Here is a 21439-nt window from a genome sequence, read left to right as displayed (position 1 = left end):
AGCAGCGGTGAGTTTAATTTTATCAGTACGCTAAGGTAAAATGATGCGAACAAGAAGCAGTTTCTGGGTCCGAAGTACCACTTACTATTTAGGAAGACTTGAATTTCTGATTGCATAGTTTCCCGGAGTGTGTGCAAACATCCCACACTTTTATAATCTGGAAAATATGATTTACAGGATACGTGTGCCGATCAATACGAAGGTGCCTGTTCACTTACATCGGTGAAAGTGGCCAGGGACGTGTCGACCATCTTGCCCGCCGTCAGCTTTATCGGGTAATTAGACATTGCGATTATAATTATCAAGCACAGAAGTCTCGTGAACCCCAATTCACTGGTTTCCTGATTTGTGGTTAGACTTTTCCATTGACGGAGGCGCGATCTTTTTCTATCGCTCGTGAAAGCTTCATACTGTTATACCAAAGAACTCATAATTGCATAACAATAAATTTTCGACTAGTCACCCACCTTCGCATCTCGTACGGACCTTAAAATTCTGGGCACACATATCAGTTCCGTGTCAGTACCTTTCTGTCGTGCCAGTGGTAAGAAGAAGCGACCCTCTATGCCCCTCTTCTTCTTAGCACTGGCACGCCGGAACGGTACTGACACGAAACTGATATATGTGTTTAGACCTTAAAGCCGCATTTTCTATACCGCCCGGGAAAACAGTGGATGTTTTCGTTCCGAGGGTCCGGGCCTCGCGGTCAGTTTTTCGTTTCAGGGGTCGGTCGTTGAGGGGTTAATTTTGTTCAGCGACCAGCACAATTAGGCACATGAACACGTCGAAAAGGAAATTACAAGGATGTATAGAAGAAAAGACACATAATTATTAATAGGACTGATGTTTGCTAATATTAAAGAAAGATTCGCTTGAACGCTGACTAGTCCAGTGTTATTAAACGAGCAACTGCTGCAAACAAGTTTATACAATGTATTTCTTTTAAGATCTTATACGATTTTCAATGGAACGTGAATCTTGGAATTCCTTGTTCATAATACTTCGCGCAGCAAGTTTAAGTATCCCATGGACATCTTCATAATCTGGAAGACACAAATCACAGGATATAATTGAAGAGTCCTTGTCGAAAACACTGTGTGTGTCAAAAAAGAAATTCTGTAGTATTATCATTGATACGTAGATCATTTGCCGATCAAAATTTTTTCTTTTTTAATTTTGGCACTTGCAGTGTTTTCAACAAAGACTCTTCAATTCGTCGATACGACGTCGTCTGACTACTTACATCGGTAAAAGTAGTTAAAGACATGTCAAACATCTTGCCTGCCGTCAGCTTCATTGGGTAATTGGATATTACAATTATGAGTATCAGGCATCGCGCTTTATGCATTGGGAAATGGTCCCAGTTCATAGTGTTCGCCGTCAGTCCAACGCTGCTGTTCTGGTTACGAAAACGCGTAGGATTAAGTGCAACAGCTGAAGCTGCGGTAGAATGCAGTAGAATAGGTACGATACGCGTCAGGCAAGACAGTGGCGCGTACCTCGTCGACGACAAGCTGACCAATGTAACAGTGCATGAAAACGGAGAATATTATCGCGGATACCAAGATGATGTGTAAAAAGATATTTCCAACGTGACCCTTATGAATTTCCTGAAACATAATAGCTCGCGTTTAGTAATAGTGATCGCACGGAAAATCTCCCTTTGCGTGACGTATGCAGACACACGAAAGGTTGCGTCATTGTCTGTACCAGAATCATATAATATCCCACGCAGCAGATTGCAAACGAGCCGCATAAAGTTTCAACAAAGCAGATGTACCCCATAATAGTGTGCGCGTTATCTAAATATCTGCAACGAACGAATAGGTTACGATACAAGAGATTCCCCTTATCAGTGCGTTACTTATGCATGGAGTATTAATAATGTGGGATCAGGAAGCCGCATAAGAGGTAGCCTGGAATAAGGGAGCTCGGAGGGTCGCGTTTAGCGACATCGCTAGGATGGAAGGAGTGGCAAGTAGCGCGGAGGACCTACAGTGACTCGCATTAATATTCGCACACTTTTTAAAATCGCATAACTTTTTTAGAATTGGTCCAAACAACTTGAGTTTTTTTGAGAAGCTAGAAGGATTAGTTTGCTAACTGACGCGTTTCGTCGTTTTGAAAAAATGTATTTCGTTGGAATAGCGAAAAGAATAGTAAAGGTCGATTTTTAAACTTTTTTTGAGAATCGCTGATTTCGGGAATTTTCGCGATTCTCGACCTTATTCTGCGATCTCTAAACGTTTGTAGCTCGGAGCAACGTTAACCGATTTTGATGAAATTTTCGGCACGTATACAACTTACTGCAATCTACAAACGTTTTTTTTAAATTTTCATTACAAGCTCACAAAAAAAAGTTTAAAAATCGACCTTTACTATTCTTTTCGCTATTCCAACCAAATACATTTTTTTTCGAAACGACGAAACGCGTCAGTTAGCGAACTAATCCTACTAGCTTCTCAAAAAAACTCAGGTTGTTTGGACCAATTCTAAAAAAATTATGCGATTTTAAAACCTGTCCGAATATTAATGCGAGCCACTGTACCTCTTTTTCCGTAGCACCCGAACATATTACGACAGCTATTCCTACAACGACAATCCCCCTGGCAACGTCCACCATCCCAGTTTATTCGCTTCGGGCCAAGGCACTTACCCCTTAATCTTCGTCCTATGATCAATGATATCCTTGAGTCCGTGCTGTATAACGTTCACGTCCGCACTCTGGTATTTCCCGAGCGTCGTAATCTTGCTCTTCAGGATTCTCAGCTGATGGCACACGTGCAGAGCGAGGAACGCGCATGTGCCGCAGGAGCCGGTCATTATCGCGTAGATAGCGAATCCTGCCATGCATTGCAGGACATAAGTGATCTCGTAGACCGGCGAGGTTTGCTCGTCTAAGACGATGTAGTACACCGGACAGGACAGCGGTCTTATAGTGACATTATCGGCGGTGACGATGGGCCCTTTTAGTAGAGGAACGACCACACGGTATCCCATACCGCCGCCGTACATAACAGAGAGAAATATCACCGCGACTTTTCTCTCCATTATCGCCCTGTCGCGCAACATATGTCGATCATCCTCCGACGTGCCCATCCAATCATGGCTGATCAGAGCCAAGCTCTTCTTGATCTCCTTCGCTCGGTACAAGACAACGGTGAACTTGATGAACTGGGACGTGCAATTTATAACTGGCCCCGCTATCCTTATCTGGGCCTCTGTGCTGGTCGCTTGTAGAAACATTTTCAACACACCCGGGACTATGGTGAACAGGAGCAGGAAGTACACGATGCAGTTCAGAATTCTACACTTGATCCTGGCGGACAAAGGGGACGCGGCCGGCAGCGGCCAGGCACCGAGGATTCGTAAAATAGTTCGCGTGGTGTTCACAATGTACTTCGGACGACCGTCGTCGCACACCTCCGCAATCATTCTTTACGGCTTTGCTCTCGCGTTTCGAAAGGGTATAGTGGTTCGTAGCAACCGAAACTCCGATCGCAAGTGCCCAAGCACGCTGAGGGTGTAGGCTCCATAGGGAAGCATTGCGCTTGCGTGCATAAATTGGTGAACGAAACAACTGTTTTTTTTTTTCAACACCATTTTCGAGTAATTTTAGTTTCGAAAGTAATTTTAGACATGTGTAGAAATTGACCGTTTATGGTTCAATTGGTAATGCAAATTACTGGCTGGGAGTTGACTAGGTCTGTACTAAAGCGTACGTGAAATTGCGCGGCGTCAGGGGTGACTGTGTGGAGTCGTCGGGTGGTGGAGGAGGAGTCGGGGGTGGTTTTTTTCACCCGGGACTCCCTTTCTACCGGTAGTATCGCCAATCTGGTTCTCGGGATGCCCTCCCAGCCGCGCGAGGCGGTCACCGTGTGGGGGTTTGACCAGTACGAGTCAGCCACTACCCCGGTCCACCCTCTAGGAACCGGGATGTTCATTGAGGATTTCCACGCGTAAAAAGAAAATAGAAAGAAAGGTTGTACGTGAAATGCGATGCTAGATCCGAATTTTTATATTCTTCCATTTACTGGTAGAGATATTGATGGGAAGCATCTGTGCCAACGGATCATCGATTTCGCCCTTCGTGTCTTGAAGGTACGCTTTATTTTCTGAGGATTCTATTTAGGATAATGCTAATTGGTGATAGTATTGTTAAACTGTTCGACCACCTTCAAATTATATTTCTCTTCGCCTGGAAGGATTTTACTGTACCGTTGCAAACGAGGGTAGCTTCTGTGACTAATTACGCGTGAGGGGTGTACTAAAAAGGACGAGCTGCGCGTATGAATGCACTGATTCAGGGGTTAAAGTGGCTGCATCATTAACACTACTTGGTGGGATTAATTATTGCCAATATATCGCTCATTTGCTGCAAAAACGACATAACTAAAAATTCACGATTTTTTGGGAAACCGGTGGGGAAAAGTTTCGTTCGACAACAACCGATTTTTCTATGCTAATAACTGAAGAACTGCAAATCTTTAGTTGTGTCGTTGTTGCAGCAAACGAGCGGTATGTTTGTTTAAATGGAAGCGGTGATACAGATTTGTCTGAATGTATGTACATATAGTTGCATTTGGTAACATTCGGAGTAGCTGAACGACGATCACGCCTAGTGCAATGGCTAAACACGAACCTGTACAGTGTCATGTCTTACGCTTCGTTTGCTGCCTATAATAAACTATCGATGTTGTAATCCTTCATGCCGTCATTGCTTGCAGGAAATTAAAGTACGCCGCCGAAGTTTTGCACACCTACGATGTTACAATGATTTCTCACGACAAGTTTTCTTAATTGTTTTAAAGGTGGCGTGTTGAAAGACTTACGTCGCAGAATGCCTGGAGCGACAGATCGAACAGCTTGCCGGCAGTCAAATTCGTCGGGCGACTGGTTCTAAGTATGATGATCTGTATATTATTTATTATGTCCTTGGGAAGATTGTACCAGGGCACGAAGTACGACACCTCCCCCACTCTTTCGCTCTTTGTGACAAATCAAGTGCCATTAAGATTCGATCAATTACGACGATTCTGATGTACAGTAATAGTCACCTCCTGTTTAAGGCGATCCCCGATGGACGATATTATGAACACGTTAACGAAGATCGACGTCATCAGAACGAAGTAAGTCATTGTGCTGAGCGTGTTATGATCTTCCCATTCCTGGAAATGATATCATTGTAAAGGATTTTCGGATACCAGCATTTTGCTTTCTGAAAGTATTTCTTGCTAAGGCCCGGTGCAGACGAGCGGCTTGCGGCAATTTACCGCCGCGTTTTGGCCGAACGTAGATTAAAGGCTCCCCGAAACCAACGCGAATATCCGCTCCGCGCCGCGGATCGGATAAGGCAGCAGTTTTTTTTTTATACGTGGTGGCTTGTGGGTAGATAGTGTCGGTTTATTCAAGGTCCAACTGATGCGCTGCGCCTCAGAGTTTCCTCTATAGCAGCATTGAAACCAAGCAAGATGGAGTGAGCGTTTAATCTCTTTCTAGGAGACCACCGTGCAGGCCACAGGGTGGACGGAAAGCAGAGTGAGGTCTGAGAGACCACGTCTTGACTCGATGGGATCACCGTAAGGAATTTTTGCTACTGGGCAGGCCTTAACGGTCACGAATTATATACGTTTGCAACCGGGGAAACCTACCCGTAAGGTAACCAGCGGCCGTAGCCGTGATGTATACACCGGTTCTCGTTAGATCACCGAAGTTAAACGTCACGGAGCGGTGTACTGGGGAAAGATGGGTGACCGACCACCTTTCTCCCGGTGCGCTGCTGCTGCTGGGATCCGAAGGAGAGAGGAGGGAAAAGTGGAATGACTGACTAATGTTCGTTGGGCAATATAAGCAAAATGCTTGAAACGCCATCCTGTGTAAATAACACAGGAAAATCAAAATACAAATACAAATACAAATACCCGTAAGGTTGCCAGCAGCAAGCGAACGCGCCAGGAGAAAAACGGTCATCCCTCTTTCCCTGGTACGCGCCCCATGATGCTTAACTTCGGTGGTGGCTTATGGGCAGTCTCATCAGATCCACGTCGGATCCGCTCCGCGGCGCGAATATTCGCGTTGTGGGAGCCTTTATATTGAAGCAGGTCACACGGAACGCAAATTTGAGCGGCTACCAGGCGGCATGTTTGCGTTCATTCTGACGAATGTACGTACCGCTCCACCGCGAATGAATGCGAAACATGTTTTACGTTTATTCAACGCAAGAAAATGTCTCCCTCTCAAATCCATAAACATGGAACTAAATGCTCCTCTGAGAAGAAAACGCAGAACTCGAATCGTGGCGTCGCAAAACCGCCGGCAAACTGTCGCAATCCGCTCGCCTGCACCGGGCCTTAATAGTACCAGCAGCACGCCGTATTCGAGGAAACATATGATGATAGTGCAGCCGACCATTTCCGACAGGAACACTATGCTCAGTGCCTTCTCGATCGTCATAGCGAACCTTAAGTCCATTTTCGTCGGCCAGTGACGATAACGGTCGCAACGGAACGGAATACAATAACAATAGAAACATCGATGTAAAATCTAGTCTGCAAATGGGCTGCCAAAAAGAGAATAAGTGAAAGGTAAGGCGAAGAGGCAAGGAATGTCACAAAACAGCTTTATTGAGAAGCAGCTTGAAGAAACTAGGTTGAATGCTTAACTGTATTATTCTTAACTCGAACAATTTATGCTCTAATTAACCATCAGATAAGAACTGAGCAAAGAGATAATTGTTTTACGTTGTTTTAACATCTCTCAAGTGCAGAATGCTTTAACAAAATAAATATCCACTACTATTATTATCAAAACAAGGATGTATACACAGTGACGTCCGAGTTCTCCTGACGCAGTCCAAGCTTATACTAATCAGAAATACATAGCGCAAGTAGAAACACTGGGGACAGTCCTACTTTTGTTGCAGTGGAGGGTGTACATTACCTCTTTTCAACCAGCACACCAAATCTTTAACGTTGTCTTATACAGGCATATTTACTTTATAACTTTTAGTGATACGGCAGTTCTGTGGCCCCACTTGCCAGCAACACAACACACCTACGTTATAACTAACAATGGACATTCCCTGCTTTTCCCCTTACCATTCAAGTAACTACTAGCTACTCGAGGCAACGAAAATCCGTAAAATTAATATCCGCCCTAATTGCCAGAACGAATACACCCATCTGTCAATACTCACTCGATTGCCTTCAAGTGATGCTGAACAACGTCCCTCAAACGACAGTGCAGCTCGGTCTGACCGTGCTCGACGAAAGTTTCAGTCTTCCTGCTGACTACCTCGAACAGGCCGCACGAGTGCATCGCAATGGTGGCGATCAGACTGTAAATGCCGCAATTGGTCGACAATATAAGACTGCTGATCGCTATTTGCGAGACGAAGAGGATCTCGTACATCGGCGAGTCCTCGATCACGAAGAAAACGTAGTTGCTCAGATAAGGCAGAGGTATCCGAGTGACATTGTCCCCGATGACGACCCTCTCCGACATCAGCGGCAAAATGATGTGATAGGGGAGAGCCCCGCCGTAAGACAGGCCCAGGTACAGGGTCGTGAAGAATCGGCCGATTTCCGCGGACTTCGTCATCACCAGTCGATCCTCTTCGCACTGCACGTCCCTGTAGTGCGCCTCCATTTCGGTGAGGCAGTACTTGATCCCGTCCCTGTTGACGATCATCGTCCAGAACTTGATGATGGCTAAAAGGCTGAACACCTGCGCGGCGATCACCTTCATGTAACGCGTCAGATCCTCGCAGTCGTGGAACGTGTAGATCACGTGCGGCACCAGCAGGAAACACATCAGGCCGAACACCGTCGCGATTTGGATGAAGGTTTTAGCCCTGTCCAGGGAAGAATCGCCCCTTTGCAGCGGCCAGATACCGATCAGCGTCAGCAGCGACTTCGCGATTCGGACCGTGTACTCGGTGTCCGATTTGTAATTGCCGTTTCGGTAATTCGCCAGCGCACCAGCTTTATCTAGCATGTCGCCGGCTGTTTCTTCTTCTCTACTGGCTCGCTAAAAGTCCCCGCAGCGACTGGTAGAGACCGGAGATAACGTTGGCGCGCAGCGTCATTTGACGCCTGCGTGAAAAGTTTCGCCGGGCAATTTTCGGTCAGCCGTACGCTGCAGTCCTGGAGAGCTTTAGAATCCCTAATGCTAGTGCGATTATAGTATAATAGCCCTTCTGAAAAGAGGGTACACTTCGCTATTTGCGGCGCGGTTTTGAAGGAAGATTGCCGGTGAGGCACGATCGCGAGCGATTTCGCATGAATAAACCGCGAGCTGTGAAGTTTGAAAAGGGTTCCGGGGCTTTCGCGATACCCACCAATCCGCCTTCGACGGTGGAAAACTTTGATTCGCTTTTCTCCGAGAATTATAGATGTGTTGCTTCTGCACGAGGGACTCTCGCGGAAGCATCGCTGTTGTTGTGCCTGTAATTCTGGGATTTGAATCAGTATTATCAATTGCGAGCGCGCAGTTCTCTCGCAACTCATATCTGGATGCTCCATTGTGCAGCGATTCCACGAGGAGTGTAAGAAGGATCGTAGCTGGATTTGCTGAAGCTTCAGGGGAGTGTCGTGCAGTACCGACCAAAGCTAGTTCTCGCTTCTTCGACTAGATATTAGCAGTTTATTTGTATTAACGAATGAAAATCACAATTCTCTATAACTAATTCCGGGGTAATATTGTTTACTCCATTGCCCTCGATGTTCTGAGGCATTAAACGTATACGTTGATATTTAGTGGGTTAAAAGACTTCAAATCATGGACTTAAGAATTAAATGGACGGAGCACAAAGCTGAGGGGCCTAAGCGGGTATAAGTAAGGGGGGTGCATGATACTGCGCATGCGGTGGTGGACGATCGGTGATTGGTTAATGAAAGTGACATATCATTGATAAGAGGCATTGCCTTTTTTTCTATTTTTTTATGGTTAAGTTTGTCGTTGAGTTTGAAATGTTAATACGTAATTGCAGCATTATACTTTGGTGTCTTAGGACTTGGTAAAACTTATGCCACTCGTCAATTGAGGGGTTCATATGTAAGTACACATATATAAGTAATATATAAGTATACAAAGATATGTATAGTTTTATACATATAAGAATCATTTTAATATACCCTATATAAGCATTCCGTTTCAAATAAAGCGCGACGCATGTGCACTACTCCGCCAATCACAAGTCGTCCACCACGACTTCTCTCCTCCCGATCGACTGGCTCGACCCCCTCGTCCAGGTTGAGACTTTGTGCTCCGTCCATTTAATTCTTAGGTCCATGGTTAAAAGTTACTTTTTAAAGCTAATCTTTTGTTTCTCATGTGAGTAAATGATTTTATTCTATTATGTATACTATCTCTAGTCTATTAAGTCTATTAAAACGCCCTAGTTTTGCAACATTTGTTTGTACATAATATTTCATGATCTAAAATGTTTCCCCCTGTTTATCGTACAATAAATCGTCCTCGTGTTCATATAACTGCCCTTAACATATTCAAGTACCCCATCGACACTTTCATAATCTGGAACAGTACAGTTCACAGGAAGCATGGTTACACGTGTACAAAGCTGCTTGCGTACTTACGTCGGTGAAAGTAGCTAAAGACATGTCAACCATCTTTCCCGCCGTCAGTTTCATCGGGTAATTGGATATTGCGATTATGAGTACCAGGTACCGCGCCTTTTTCGCTGGGAAGCGATACCAATCTACGGTGATGGTCGCCTGCCCGACGTTGCTATTCTGTTCAAGGAAACACTTGGGATTAAATCGATTGATTTAATGTACAGGGCGTTTATAAATATATAAGACAATTTTTCAGGATGAGTTCTACTCGTCAAGATACTAAGACAAGTTGGTATACGAAAATGTTGCTTATAAGCATTTCCATATTTCTTAAAATACAGGTCCGAAGCGCCTTTTTGAGAAAGCTATCAGAGTCAGCTGACAAACGCGTTCGCCTGTTCATACTTTGGCGTGCAAACTAAGCGGTTAGAACGGAGAATTACAATTACCCGTCATTCAACCGCAAATTCCTCCCAAATTCAATCTCAACCTTCCGTATTCTATGGAATATGAAAATACTTATAACTGCAAAACTATGCATTTTCTTTGCTATCTTGATAAGTAGAATCCACCCCGTAAAACTGTCCCACATATTTATAAAAACCATGTATAAAAGGATGACTCCCATTCGCGCTCACGGGAACAACGAAGGAGCGCAGTAGAATAGGTACGTTACGTGCCAGACAAAGCAGCGGCGCGTACCTCGTTGTCGAGGAGCTGACCAATGTAGCAGAGCATGAAAACCGAAAATGTTATAGCATACATTAACACAATATACACCAGCATTGCTCCAAAGTTCCCCAGCTCCTGGAATGCGATTGTTTAAGTCACTGCACTATAGCTACCTACCACTCCGCTCCCGTTACCAGCATCGTCCCTACCATCAGTACGTAATATCCCACGATACAAATGAGAAACGTTGCTCCTACAATCTCAACCAAGCAAATATATTCCGTGATCGTCTGGACCTCCGCTAAAAATCTGCAATTCGAAAAAATAGAAACGTGCCGTCCTAGGATTACATCCAGCCCCCGACACTAACCCTTTAATCTTCGTCTGATGCTCGACGATGTCGACGATCCTCCGTTGGAGGACCGCGTCGTCGATGTTCTCCCCATCGGCGATCCTGTTTATCTTGTTCACCAGAATCGCCAGCTGGCTGCAGACGTGGAGGATGAGGAGCGCGCACATCCCGCAGGAGCCGCTTATCACTGAGTAGGTGAGGAACCCGGCGACGAATTGCAGGCCGAAGACTATTTCGTAAATCGGCGAGATTTGCTCGTTAAAGAAGATGAAGGAGACCGGGAAGGCCAGCGGTCTTATAGTGACGTTCTCAGCCGTGACGACCGTCCCTTTCGATAGTGGGATGAAGGTTCGGTAGCCGAAACCGCTGAAGTATATTGTCATCGCTGACATCAGCGCCACTCTTCGTCCGACCTTCGCCTTGGATCGCAGGATCTCTCGTTCCACCTGGTTAGCACTCGTCCAATCCTGCCCTATCGCGGCTATGATTCTCCTGATCTCTTCGGAATGGTACAACAGAATGGTGTACTTGAAGAATTGCATGCTGCAATTGAGAACCGGCCCCATGATCATCACCTTCTTCAGCATAGTCTTCTCTATCAGGAACATACGCAGTAGGCCTGGCATTATGGTGAAAACGAAAAAGAAGTACACGACCACGTTCTGAGCTCTCAGCTTAATCCTCTTGGACCTGGGGGACGTGGCGGGAATGGGCCAAGCACCGACGATCCACAAGATTGCGCGCGCCACTTTCACGACGTACTTCACGTCGTCGGTGTAGTCCTCCGCCGAGGCCATTTCTTCCATGCTTCTTTTTGCAAGTGAATCTAGGCGGCTTGCTAGTAACGTACTGGACGCTGGGGCTTAACTAAGCAAGCATGCGTGATGGAATAGGGTTCGTTGAATGGAAAGCATTACGCTTGCGTGTAATGAGGTAACATTTACGTAAGTACCCCCAATTTAATCGTGAAATACAATTCGAGCAATTTTAGTTCCAGGAGCAATCAGAACATTAGGAACGGTAATGGGTGTACATTATAGGTAGGGCATTGAGCTATGAAAATACCTGGAGAGTGTACAGAGCAATGGTGGCCGGTCCGGGAAAGAGGAAGATCTAGGGTGAACCTATCTCTCTTTCTTACAACAGGCTACGGATGTACAGTGCATGTGAGTGAAGTTACCCGCGCACAACATGCATACGTGACGCAGATAGTACAGAGTGAGAGTAAGATTAGGAAGAAGGGTAGGTTCACCGCTTATCTTCAATTTCCCTCGGACCGCTGTCGCCTCTACTTCTTCGCACTGCTGTTCACTCTCCAGGTGTTTTTACAGTTCAATGAGGAAGGGATTCTACCTACGCTGGGTAGTTTTCAACTGTTCTCTTTTGTCGATTACTCGACCTCCTGCTAGACGGGTGGTTTCTTTGTGAGTGGTGTTTTGTAACTCGCGAGTCGGCTCTTCAAGGTAAGATCCTTTTTTTTTAGATTTTACCTGCGCGATGTGAATAAATGACGTTTCGAGAAGAACGCTTTTAAAATGTTCATCTATAGAGGCCGAGCCTCTGCGCTCCCTACAAAATGCCTATGTAGAAGCTAAAATAATTGGAATCTTTCCATGAAAATTTAACAGTGCATCCTCGAGGATATGTACTTTCGAAAAATGTTTTTAAAAAAATCTAAAGATCCTAAGGAGTCTATTCAGGATCGTGTGTGTGTTTGGAAAGGCTTCTCGAGTTAAGGTAGCTCAGGGCAGCTAAGTCTGCGAATAATTAAGGACGTGTGGCGTACATAGTGAGACGAGTTGCATCTACCAATGCATTAGTGATTTAGAGATTGGAATACGTAATAGGAAATACACGGAGGGTATAACGCTTTTACTTTAACACACAGATTACTTTTTGCCAACATGCGTCTCTCTACATGGAACAGACGGTACAGATTTTTCCAAACTCTCTGAGATTCCAAGTAGTTAAATGATGGTTTCGTCGAGTGCAATGGAAAAGACCGAATTTCTGCAGCACAGAATCCACGCAGTATCGTGTCTTTCTCTTCTTTAGCCGCTTCAAAATGAAGGATTGGCACTCATGCTGTCAGCGTTTGCAGGAAATTTAAATAGGCCGCCGAGGTCTTACAGAACTACGATATTTCATTCCGTTTGATCAGAAGGCTTCTCGCTAATAAATCCAACGCTCGAACGTCCAAACTTACGTCACAGAATCCTTGCAGCGAGAGACCGAACAGCTTACCAGCAGTCAGACACGTCGGGCGCCTGGTTCTAAGCATGATCATTCGTATATTCCTGGCCATGTCCTCGGGAAGATCGTACCATGGCACGAAGTACGACGTCTCCCCCACTTTCTCGCTCTTTATATCCAAAATGCATACAATTAAAATGACAGCGTCACGTTCGTACAGTTTCTTAGCGCGATTTTGTCAAAAAGCAACCTCGTGTTTAAGCCGATCACCGATGAACGATATTATGAACACGTTAATGAAGATCGACGTCATCAGGACGAAGTACGTGATTGTGCTGAGGGGTCGGTTGTCTGCCCATTCCTGGCAACAGAGTTATCGTAAAAGAATTTTGCGCGGTTACATTTTCCCTCCTCTAAACATATTTTGCTAGTACCAAAATCACTCCGAATATGAGGAAACACACGATGATGGTGCAGCAGACAATTTCCAACAGAAACACGACACTCAGGGCCTCCTCGATCATCTCAGCGAACCTGCAGTTCATTTATGACGTCATTTAAAGAGTCTCCCTACTTTGACGACCTGAAAAGGAGCGCGATATTTGGGATTTTTTTAAGAGAATCCCTCAAATTATATTAATTGGTAAACTTTGTGCCTATATTTGTACATGTTTAGGCAACATTTAAAAAAAAAATTAGTTGAAAAAAAACGGTACCTAAAACTTCAAATGCGTTTTTCGCAAAACGATGTTTTTCGAATTGGTTAGCATGATATCTCAAAAACCAATCACCCGATTTACTTCAAACTTGGTATATATCTTCAGTAGATGTCCCATTCTCGTTGTTACTAAAACGAAGTCGGTTTTTTCAAAATTAGACTTTCGCGACTTAAGAAACCAGCGAATTTTTTGCAGAAATCTATGTCTGTTTTAGACGCTGCCGTTTGTTTTTACTTTTCAGTATTTCTCATTTAACCTAAATAGTCCAGACGATAGCCACACTCATGCACATTACAGAAATTTTTAAATTGTATATTTCAGACAACTACAACGGCTGATTTCGTGCTAACCATGCGCATATAATTTTTGCAAGGCGCTCTATTTGAAGCACTGTAACTCCGGATATAACCAATATTTTTGCATGCAAATTTCTTTTTCATATTCTCTAATGATTGACGAATAAAGCCACGAAGCTGGAAGTAAATATATTTAATGGTTTTGTTTTAAAAAAATCCCAAAGTTCGCGTCATCTTTCGTCCGTCGAAGTAGGGAGACCCCTTAATGACGAAATGAATATTGTTCTACAAAGATGAACTTTCAAAGCACAGCACTATTATCATGTTGTCTACATAAAGGAACAACGATTCCCTTTATCAATCACTGTAATCTACTCTACCAGTATTCCTTAGCACGCCTGTGCCATTTAACGCATTATAGTGCTCTCACTTGATTGCTTTGACATGATGCTGAACGACACGATTCAAACACTCCTGCAGCTCATCCTGGCTAAGTTCGAAGATACTTTCAATCTTCTTGTTAACGACTTCGAAAAGGCCACAGGAATGTATCGCGAGTGAGGCGATGAGAAGGTACGTGCCGCAGTTGGTGGACAGTATGATGCAACTGATCATCATTTGCGTGGCGAAGGTGATCTCGTGCAGCGGCGAGTCCTCGATCACAAAGAAAACGTAGTTGCTCAGATAAGGCAGAGGTATTTGAGTAGTATTGTCCGACTTGACGATTCTATCGGACAGCAGTGGTAAGATAAGGTGATAGGGGAGAGCACCGCAGTAAGTCAGGCCCAGGTACACCGTCGTGAACACTGTGCCGATTTTTGCCGATTTCTTCATCACCAGCCGATCCTCTTCGCACTCCACGTCCCTGAAGTGGGCCTCAATTTCCACGAGGCAGCACCTCATTTCCTGCCTGTTAACGATCATCGCCCAGAACTTGATGATCCCAAGAAAGCTGAACACCTGCGCGGCGATCACCTTCATGTAACGCGTCAGATCCTCGCAGTCGTGGAACGTGTAGATCACGTGCGGTATCAGTAGGAAACACATCAGGGCGAACACCGTCACGATTTGGACGAACCTTTTAACCCTGTCCAGGGAGGAATCGCTCCTCTGCAGCGGCCAGATGCCGACCGGCGTCAGCAGCGTCTTCGCGACATTAAGCGTGTACTTGGTATCGGACTTATAGTGAATATTTCGGTAACCCGCAGGGATACCAGTGTCAGTCGTCATGTCAAAAATTCCTCTTCTTCCCTGGCTGAGAAAAGGTCTCTCCAGTAGCCACTCGACAAAGAATGAGTAAGTCACTCACGATAGTACCAGTCGGTAGCGACTAGCGACAATGTTGACGGGGCAGCGTGCGTCGGCGCTTGCGCCAACAATTCCACGGAGCAATTTTCTACTGGCATTTTGTGTCAATCTTGGGAAACTATAAAGTGGTCAAGGTAAAGATCCCGGCCAATCTCCCTTAAGATTGCCTTGGGGCCGTTGTTACGGTAGGGGGGTTGCACCTTGCGATTTACGGTGCCCGGTTGAAGCAGGATCGTCGGCCAAGTACGATTTCCACCGATTCCGAATGAATAAAAGCCGCGATTTGAATACCCAAGGACCGTTTACTCGGCATTTTCTTGATTTCTCGCAATCCATCCGCGATTATAGTACCTCCGGCTCGACCTGCAAGAATGACATCGTCGCTTCTGCGCGAGTGGCGATTTCGAAGGAAGCGCTGCCCCAGCGCCGGCGAGTTCGCGATATGAATCAGAATCGTCTATCGCGCGATACCGTCGATATTGGGTACGTCACCCAGCAACGTCTGCCTTGCCACGAGCCTGAAATTTCTCGCAATTCTCGTCCGTGCTCGCCACATCGTGCACCGATTCCGCAAAGAATGCAACGTGTCTCGTTCCTAGCTCATCGCCGATAAGACGGCTCGACTTTTTTTCCCTGTATCACGTCGTACCGCGATAGCCATCGATTAGTATTGTTAAAGTAATTGGAGTGCTGATTACAGCATCGGTAACGTAACGGTAGCGGTTCAGTTCTCTCGGGAGACTGGCTCGTGTATCATGGCGGAAGACTCGCAGAGTGAGTGGCCGTGATTCTCGCTGGATTAACGAAGCATTCCAACGTGACCGCAGTTATTGTTTCAGACGCCAAATGGACGATGGACAAGGGCACCACCACGATGGTGATCGCGGAGGTGGTGGGCACCGGGATACTTTTGTTCATCGGTTGCATGGGCTCTCTCGGTACTATGGGCCCTGCACCGCCACCACCGTTGCAGTCGTCCATGGCGTTCGGTATGACGGTTAATCTTCTGATCATGGTAAGAATCATCGATCCTTAGGTATCGATGCAACACGCTCAATATTAATCGCGGAGTGTTTCGAAATGTATAAGGCACCTTGACTTTGCCGAGTTCCAAACACTTTCAGTTTAATCTACACCGAGACACTTTACCATCCCCATGTGAGTTCGCTTCAAAGTCACCAGGAGCTCAATTTAAAACCGAACGATTCCCTTGCTACGCCCCAGATCCACACCTCCCCTTACCACGATTACAGAGAACCTGTACCCTGTTACAGATGTTGGGCCACGTCAGCGGCGCTCACCTGAATCCGGCCGTCACGATCGGGGCAGTTATAATTGGGCTGAAAAGCATTCCAACGGGTGCCCTGTACATAGTGGGCCAATTCGTAGGAGCTACCATCGGTTATAAAGCGCTAATGGTAAGACGGCGAGTTTGGTTATTTCAATTTTATACACCGGGGCTGATCGTTATTCTTCCTGGAGCAGATCGTCACCCCGCCCGAGTTGTTCAACGACGGCTACTCGAACTCGTCGGTGGGGCACTGCGTGACCGTCGTCCATCCGGGGATCAACACTGCGCAGGCGATCCTGATCGAGGTCCTCTGCACGTCGTTCATACTCTGCGCGGCCTGCGCGACCTGGGACTCCAGATGCGCGCACACCACAGACTCTACGGCGATCCGATTCGGCTTCTCCGTCGTCGGCATCTCCCTCGCGGCGGTAAACCTTTCATTCTCCCCTGAATTCTCCAGAACCTCTGGAGCTTTGCCGCTGGCAGAGCCATGACGGTCTCGGAGGGTATTTTCGTTGACGTGGTGTTCTTTCCAGAGCCCCTACACCGGCTGCAGCATGAACCCGGCGCGCACCTTCGGGCCCGCTTTCTGGAACGGGAACTGGACGAATCAGTGGGTGAGCTCGATCGCCTCGATAGCTTGATTTATTAGCCCACTCAGAGATTTCACAAATCTTTTCCTAACCGTTTATATAATCCAGCCAGCTCTCGGCTCTAATCTCTCATCAGTTCTCGATAAGAGACACCAGCTTGCGTCTCCGTTATCGATTAAGTAGACGTCATTCCTTCGTAGATTTAGGAAGAGAGGCGTGCAAATATTTGCTCGCCGCCTTACTGATTAGATCGCGACTTACGAGCCTCGATAATAGCTTTTCTTTCTCTATTTTTCTCGATGAAACCTACTTCAGATTTACTGGTTCGGGCCGACCGTCGGCGCGTTACTCGGAACCTACGCTTATCAGATGCTGTTCGCGCTGAAGGAGACGGACGGGGCGAACGAGCACGAGTTCATAGAAATGAAGGCGATTAAAGCGTCGCCGAATGCCGATGACTACTTAAGATCCTCTAAGGACGATGTTAACTCCAGACTGAAGAACGGATCGCCTCGGTCAGTAAAGCCAAAAGCCTCGTTCACTGTCCGATCCCTATTCACAGAGACTTCCTTTGCGAAATAATTGAACCTGTTTACGATATCCTGAGCTAGGTAGATTACGGCGTTTTATTAACGCGATAGAGTAACACAGGTAGCAAGAGTAGACGCTTGAGCGATTAGCACCTGCGTCTGTGTATAATGAAACACTTCAATAGACGCTCAAGCGATTCACTCGACAGACAATAAGCAAGTAAAGGGTGGTCCTTAAATTGCGTAAGGCTTTTGAAAGAGGGGTGGCACGAATTTCTAACGTTTTCTTACAAAGGAGGGAGAGGAAGTCAGGTAGCGGCTTCCGTAATATTTTTTTAACCATATGTTCCTAATTTTTTAAAAAGAATTTTAACCCTTTCGATACTAGCGCCGACTTTAGACGGCATCCACGCGACGACCTGTGCGCACGAACGCCGTCTTCAGTCGGCATCACGGAACGAGCTGCCGATCATAGCATCGACTTTAGTCAGCATCTTTGATAGTTTAAAAAATATAATATAGAAAAAAGCACTTTCGCCAAAATTTACGCCGTAATGAAAGGGTTAGTAACTGAGAAAATGCAATGTAAAATATATTACGTAAGGAAGGGGAGAGGGTTGCAATATGAAATCTTACGAATTCTTTTACTAGGGGCCTGAGGGGGTAAGAAATCGCTACAATTACTCTTAAGTAAATTAAGGACGGCCGCCTAGCTTGTATGTGACGTTATTCTGGAATAATGTATTTTTTATTTGCCAGAAGCGAGAAACGCGAACATATACACAGGAAGGACGATAGTGCTGCGTAATCTGTACCATCGAGGAACGATATCATGCTTTTCACAGCTTTTATGCATCGATTATCATCTGCCAGCAACGGTCTTCCACGACGCTGCCAAGGTAGTACAAGAAGTTGCCAGAGATGTCGGTGTACGCTGCACAAAATGGAGCGTATTTCATTTCCCTCGCACTGTTCGTATCGCACGTTCCTTGTACCATACCGGAAGCAAAGTAATTTTATTCCCACTGCCTGACGATTATATGATCTTATAAGAATGAACGTTTAGATCAATTACTTTATTATCCTACTAACGAATAATTAATGGAAAGTCATATCGTCAGTGGCGGATTTCATGGGTGGTCGATGAGCAGGTGCCGATTGGGCCCTTGCCCAGATGGCCCCGATGGGCCCATTTTCAAAAAAAAATATTACGGTTTTATGTAAACACTATATTTTTTTCTGAAGTACTACACTAGGGTAAAGTAGCCGAATATGACACCCATTTCTTAAAAACATCATAACTCTTGACTAAGAACACTTCTATTAAAATTCGATACACGCTTTAAAAGTAGAATATGTATTCTTTATCAACCAGCTGGAAAATACTATAACAAAGTTTCGGTTTCTTCATAATGAAATAAAAACGAAAGTCATTCAAATACGCAGATAATAAAAATGGGTTCCTAATATGAGACCCAGTTCGTTTTTCACTGAAACTTATTTTTTCTTTCGTATTAGGAGAGGTCGGCGTATTCGGCTACTTTACCCTATAACCCGTTTTTAGTAAACTGCCTCTTCATTTTTCCCGAAGAAATGGGCCCCCTGCCACCTGGGCCTTTCTCCTTAAATCCACCACTGCTTATCGTTAATTGAAACTGTTCGATGCCTATCGACGATGTACAAATAACTTATTATTATTAGAAAAAATTACGAATAATAAAATGTTTCACGTATATGTATACACGAATTCAGACATCGTATATTCTTATACATTAAATATATACAAGTACAAGTCTGAGGAACTGGACCATATCGTTTTTTATAACGCATACAGACCACCCCCTTCCGAGAGTATTATTTACGGCACGAAACATCCCCAAGAATCTTTCTGTCTCGATACGAGTACACCCCATGCTGGGTTGACCAGGGCCGGCGTGAACTTTTCCGGGTTCCGGGTGAAAAGCTGGCTTCCAAAATTCCACGTCCTGCCGCTCAAAATTTACGATGACCTTTTCGTGGACCGCGGGGCCTTTTAAGGGGTTATACCTAGTCAGACGGCCGAAAAGAGGCGAATATTTGTGAATTTTTTGTTGAAGAAGCGGAAGCGTATATTTTGACAAAACTTTTTGCGCCTAAAAGAGCAACATTTAAAGAATATTTGGTAATTTTTTCGTGGAAAAATATTTACGTTTATAATAAACTGACAACCGACATCCAAGAGGCATTTTTAAAAATTTGGTTTTGCGGCGAGCACTGCCTTTCGGAACCAGATTATCTAAAATCGAAAAACAAAAAAGATTTCGTTAGTATATTAATGTATCCTCAAGTTGACGGAGAGAATTTTCCGAAATATTAATTTAAAACAAAATGACGGCTATTTAAAGTTGAAATCCTGATTTTTTCGTGCAAAAATAACGCGAAAAAAATCAGAATTTCAACTTTAAATAGCCGTCATTTTCTTTTAAATTAATACTAACCCCTTAAAACGCGGCTTCCGGGAAACGCTTCGGCCCTGCTGGGTTCTTATACAAACCTTCAGTTACATAAGTACTTTCGAATCTCTTCTCCTTGCTGACTTAATATAAACTGCGACAGCTTCAATTAATAGCCTTATTACGGAGCAATCCAACGTCCTGAAGGGCGTAGCCAAGTGAAACTGTAAAGTCTATTTTCGTCGTTGGAATCCTGCGCAGATGATTCCACAGGTACGACCTGGCCAGAAAGTGAATCGATAATGGGGCGGTTCGCAGACGCTTCTAGAATTTCAAGCTTCGATCACGTACCGGTTTTAGGGGTTGAATTTCATCCCCGGGGCACATCTGCGCGCCGGTTGAGCAGTCGATCGTAACTGATCGCGTGGAATGCGCAGTTCCTAAATAAGTCGACGGCCGTTACCTACCAACCTTTTTACGATTCCGGAAAGATTCATTAAGCAGAAGTGTATTTCCGCTAGTCTCGTTGTTTATTTACATCAAGCGTCCCCCGTGACAGAAGTTACGGAACGAATTACCTACATGCAACTTTTCCCATCCACTATGTAGGGAGAACTCTGCCGAAGGGGTTGCAGCTTGCAAACCGTTCTTGGGGCAGTTGCAATAAATGCAGTCTCGCGATCAGCTTTGCGCAGTCTCTTTATTTATTCCGCGAAAAGTAGCTTTTTCCTCGGGGAGCGCAGTGCGGCAAAATAGCCGCCGCAAACTTCCTCTATGCGTCACGACAGAAATTATGAAACGAACTACCAGTTTACTCATCTAGCATGCAGCTAAAACTCTGTCGAAGGGGTTGTAGCTTTCAACCCGTTGTTTTCGCAGTTGCAATAAAAACAGTCACGCAATGAGTCTCCTGTCTCTTTATTTATTCACGAAGAAGCATAATTTTCCTCAGCAGGCAGAATGTAGTAAAAAAAAAACACGCTGGAAACTGCTCCACCGAGTTACGCGATGTTGCGTAACACGCGTAGTCACGGGAGCGTGCGCTGGGCACAAGCCTATCATTCTCAGCAGTGGGGCACTCAGGATTTCAATCCGGGGAGGGGGCTGAGTTGAGCCGATAAAAATATGTTTAATCCGAATTCAATAAAGTGATTATAAAAATTTATTTTTAAAATGAAATACAATTTTCTTTTATTTTTACAAAGCTCTTAAATTACTTCGGTCGTGATTACATTAATCTCCTTTTTCTCCCCCCCCTCTGGGTGCGCCTCTGATATGATCAGTTCTCCCCAACGGGTTGCTATTTTTCTCATCGACCACCGTATCAAGCTAGATAATAGCGTGGAATTTTAATCTTCATTTACCAACACTGTCACGTGGAAAATAAAGTAGAAAAGTACATTTGCCGAGCGAAGCTTGTCTCGTGAAGTGCAGGCACTCTTGCTTCATCGGCTCAACGTGCTTCGGGTGAATTCTGC

At 45.1% G+C, this 21439-nt stretch overlaps 4 protein-coding genes and 1 long non-coding RNA gene across 9 annotated transcripts; 1 reads left to right on the top strand and 4 right to left on the bottom strand.

Moving 5' to 3' along the window:
- Positions 1-804: 804 nt before the first annotated feature.
- LOC143373190 (uncharacterized) lies at positions 805-3471 on the bottom strand. Its single transcript, XM_076820179.1, has 3 exons — positions 2657-3471; positions 1244-1529; positions 805-1043 (listed from the first exon to the last, which is right to left on the bottom strand). Exons 1-3 carry the CDS (start codon positions 3433-3435, stop codon positions 993-995), a joined length of 1116 nt encoding a protein of 371 aa, XP_076676294.1. The 5' UTR covers positions 3436-3471; the 3' UTR covers positions 805-992.
- Positions 3472-3996: 525 nt separating this feature from the next.
- On the bottom strand, positions 3997-15584 carry LOC143373138 (odorant receptor 43a). 4 transcript variants are annotated; one of them, XM_076820078.1, is made up of 5 exons: positions 7196-8078; positions 6361-6460; positions 5058-5168; positions 4833-4988; positions 3997-4760 (listed from the first exon to the last, which is right to left on the bottom strand). In XM_076820078.1, exons 1-5 carry the CDS (start codon positions 7993-7995, stop codon positions 4707-4709), a joined length of 1221 nt encoding a protein of 406 aa, XP_076676193.1. In that variant the 5' UTR covers positions 7996-8078; the 3' UTR covers positions 3997-4706. The 4 variants fall into 4 exon arrangements, with proteins under 4 accessions (XP_076676193.1, XP_076676194.1, XP_076676192.1 ...); XM_076820077.1 differs by lacking the exons at positions 3997-4760; positions 4833-4988; positions 5058-5168; positions 6361-6460; positions 7196-8078 and adding exons at positions 12381-12733; positions 12806-12961; positions 13043-13153; positions 13227-13326; positions 14238-15581; XM_076820079.1 differs by lacking the exons at positions 5058-5168; positions 6361-6460; positions 7196-8078 and adding exons at positions 13043-13153; positions 13227-13326; positions 14238-15584 and having other exon boundaries at positions 4020-4988.
- On the bottom strand, positions 9474-11512 carry LOC143372843 (odorant receptor 4-like). Its single transcript, XM_076819437.1, has 5 exons — positions 10618-11512; positions 10457-10556; positions 10278-10382; positions 9597-9752; positions 9474-9534 (listed from the first exon to the last, which is right to left on the bottom strand). The coding sequence occupies exons 1-5, from the start codon at positions 11403-11405 to the stop codon at positions 9484-9486; spliced, it is 1200 nt and encodes a 399-aa protein (XP_076675552.1). The 5' UTR covers positions 11406-11512; the 3' UTR covers positions 9474-9483.
- A 145-nt stretch (positions 15585-15729) lies between the features above and the next one.
- Positions 15730-19264, top strand: LOC143373021 (aquaporin AQPAe.a). Its single transcript, XM_076819782.1, has 7 exons — positions 15730-15889; positions 15955-16130; positions 16390-16533; positions 16601-16834; positions 16943-17023; positions 17315-17514; positions 18289-19264. Exons 1-7 carry the CDS (start codon positions 15871-15873, stop codon positions 18335-18337), a joined length of 903 nt encoding a protein of 300 aa, XP_076675897.1. The 5' UTR covers positions 15730-15870; the 3' UTR covers positions 18338-19264.
- LOC143373026 (uncharacterized) lies at positions 19185-20687 on the bottom strand. 2 transcript variants are annotated; one of them, XR_013086411.1, is made up of 2 exons: positions 20007-20687; positions 19185-19804 (listed from the first exon to the last, which is right to left on the bottom strand). It is a non-coding gene; the product is annotated as an uncharacterized LOC143373026 (long non-coding RNA). The 2 variants fall into 2 exon arrangements; XR_013086412.1 differs by having other exon boundaries at positions 20063-20687.
- Positions 20688-21439: the final 752 nt, after the last annotated feature.

This window comes from Andrena cerasifolii, chromosome 9 (assembly GCF_050908995.1).
Source record: "Andrena cerasifolii isolate SP2316 chromosome 9, iyAndCera1_principal, whole genome shotgun sequence".
Classification (NCBI taxonomy): Eukaryota; Metazoa; Arthropoda; class Insecta; order Hymenoptera; family Andrenidae; genus Andrena; species Andrena cerasifolii.
The sequence above is the reverse complement of the archived record's forward strand: the minus strand, read 5'-3'. Positions and strand labels throughout refer to the sequence as shown.

Coding starts and splice junctions, on each gene's coding strand:
- LOC143373190 (XM_076820179.1), bottom strand. CDS start 3,435: ATGATTGCGGAGGTGTGCGACGACGGTCGTCCGAAGTACATTGTGAAC. Junction 1,530..2,656: donor CATAGGACGAAGATTAAGGG/GTAAGTGCCTTG, acceptor GTTTTCATGCAC/TGTTACATTGGTCAGCTTGT. Junction 1,044..1,243: donor CTTTAACTACTTTTACCGAT/GTAAGTAGTCAG, acceptor TGTGTCTTCCAG/ATTATGAAGATGTCCATGGG.
- LOC143372843 (XM_076819437.1), bottom strand. CDS start 11,405: ATGGAAGAAATGGCCTCGGCGGAGGACTACACCGACGACGTGAAGTAC. Junction 9,753..10,277: donor GTCAGCTCCTCGACAACGAG/GTACGCGCCGCT, acceptor TTCCTTGAACAG/AATAGCAACGTCGGGCAGGC. Junction 9,535..9,596: donor CTTTAGCTACTTTCACCGAC/GTAAGTACGCAA, acceptor GTACTGTTCCAG/ATTATGAAAGTGTCGATGGG.
- LOC143373138 (XM_076820076.1), bottom strand. CDS start 15,037: ATGACGACTGACACTGGTATCCCTGCGGGTTACCGAAATATTCACTAT. Junction 13,327..14,237: donor CATCATGTCAAAGCAATCAA/GTGAGAGCACTA, acceptor AATGAACTGCAG/GTTCGCTGAGATGATCGAGG. Junction 12,962..13,042: donor GTGATCGGCTTAAACACGAG/GTTGCTTTTTGA, acceptor TTGGATATAAAG/AGCGAGAAAGTGGGGGAGAC.
- LOC143373021 (XM_076819782.1), top strand. Junction 17,024..17,314: donor GGAACTGGACGAATCAGTGG/GTGAGCTCGATC, acceptor AACCTACTTCAG/ATTTACTGGTTCGGGCCGAC. Junction 17,515..18,288: donor CTGAAGAACGGATCGCCTCG/GTCAGTAAAGCC, acceptor TTTATTTGCCAG/AAGCGAGAAACGCGAACATA.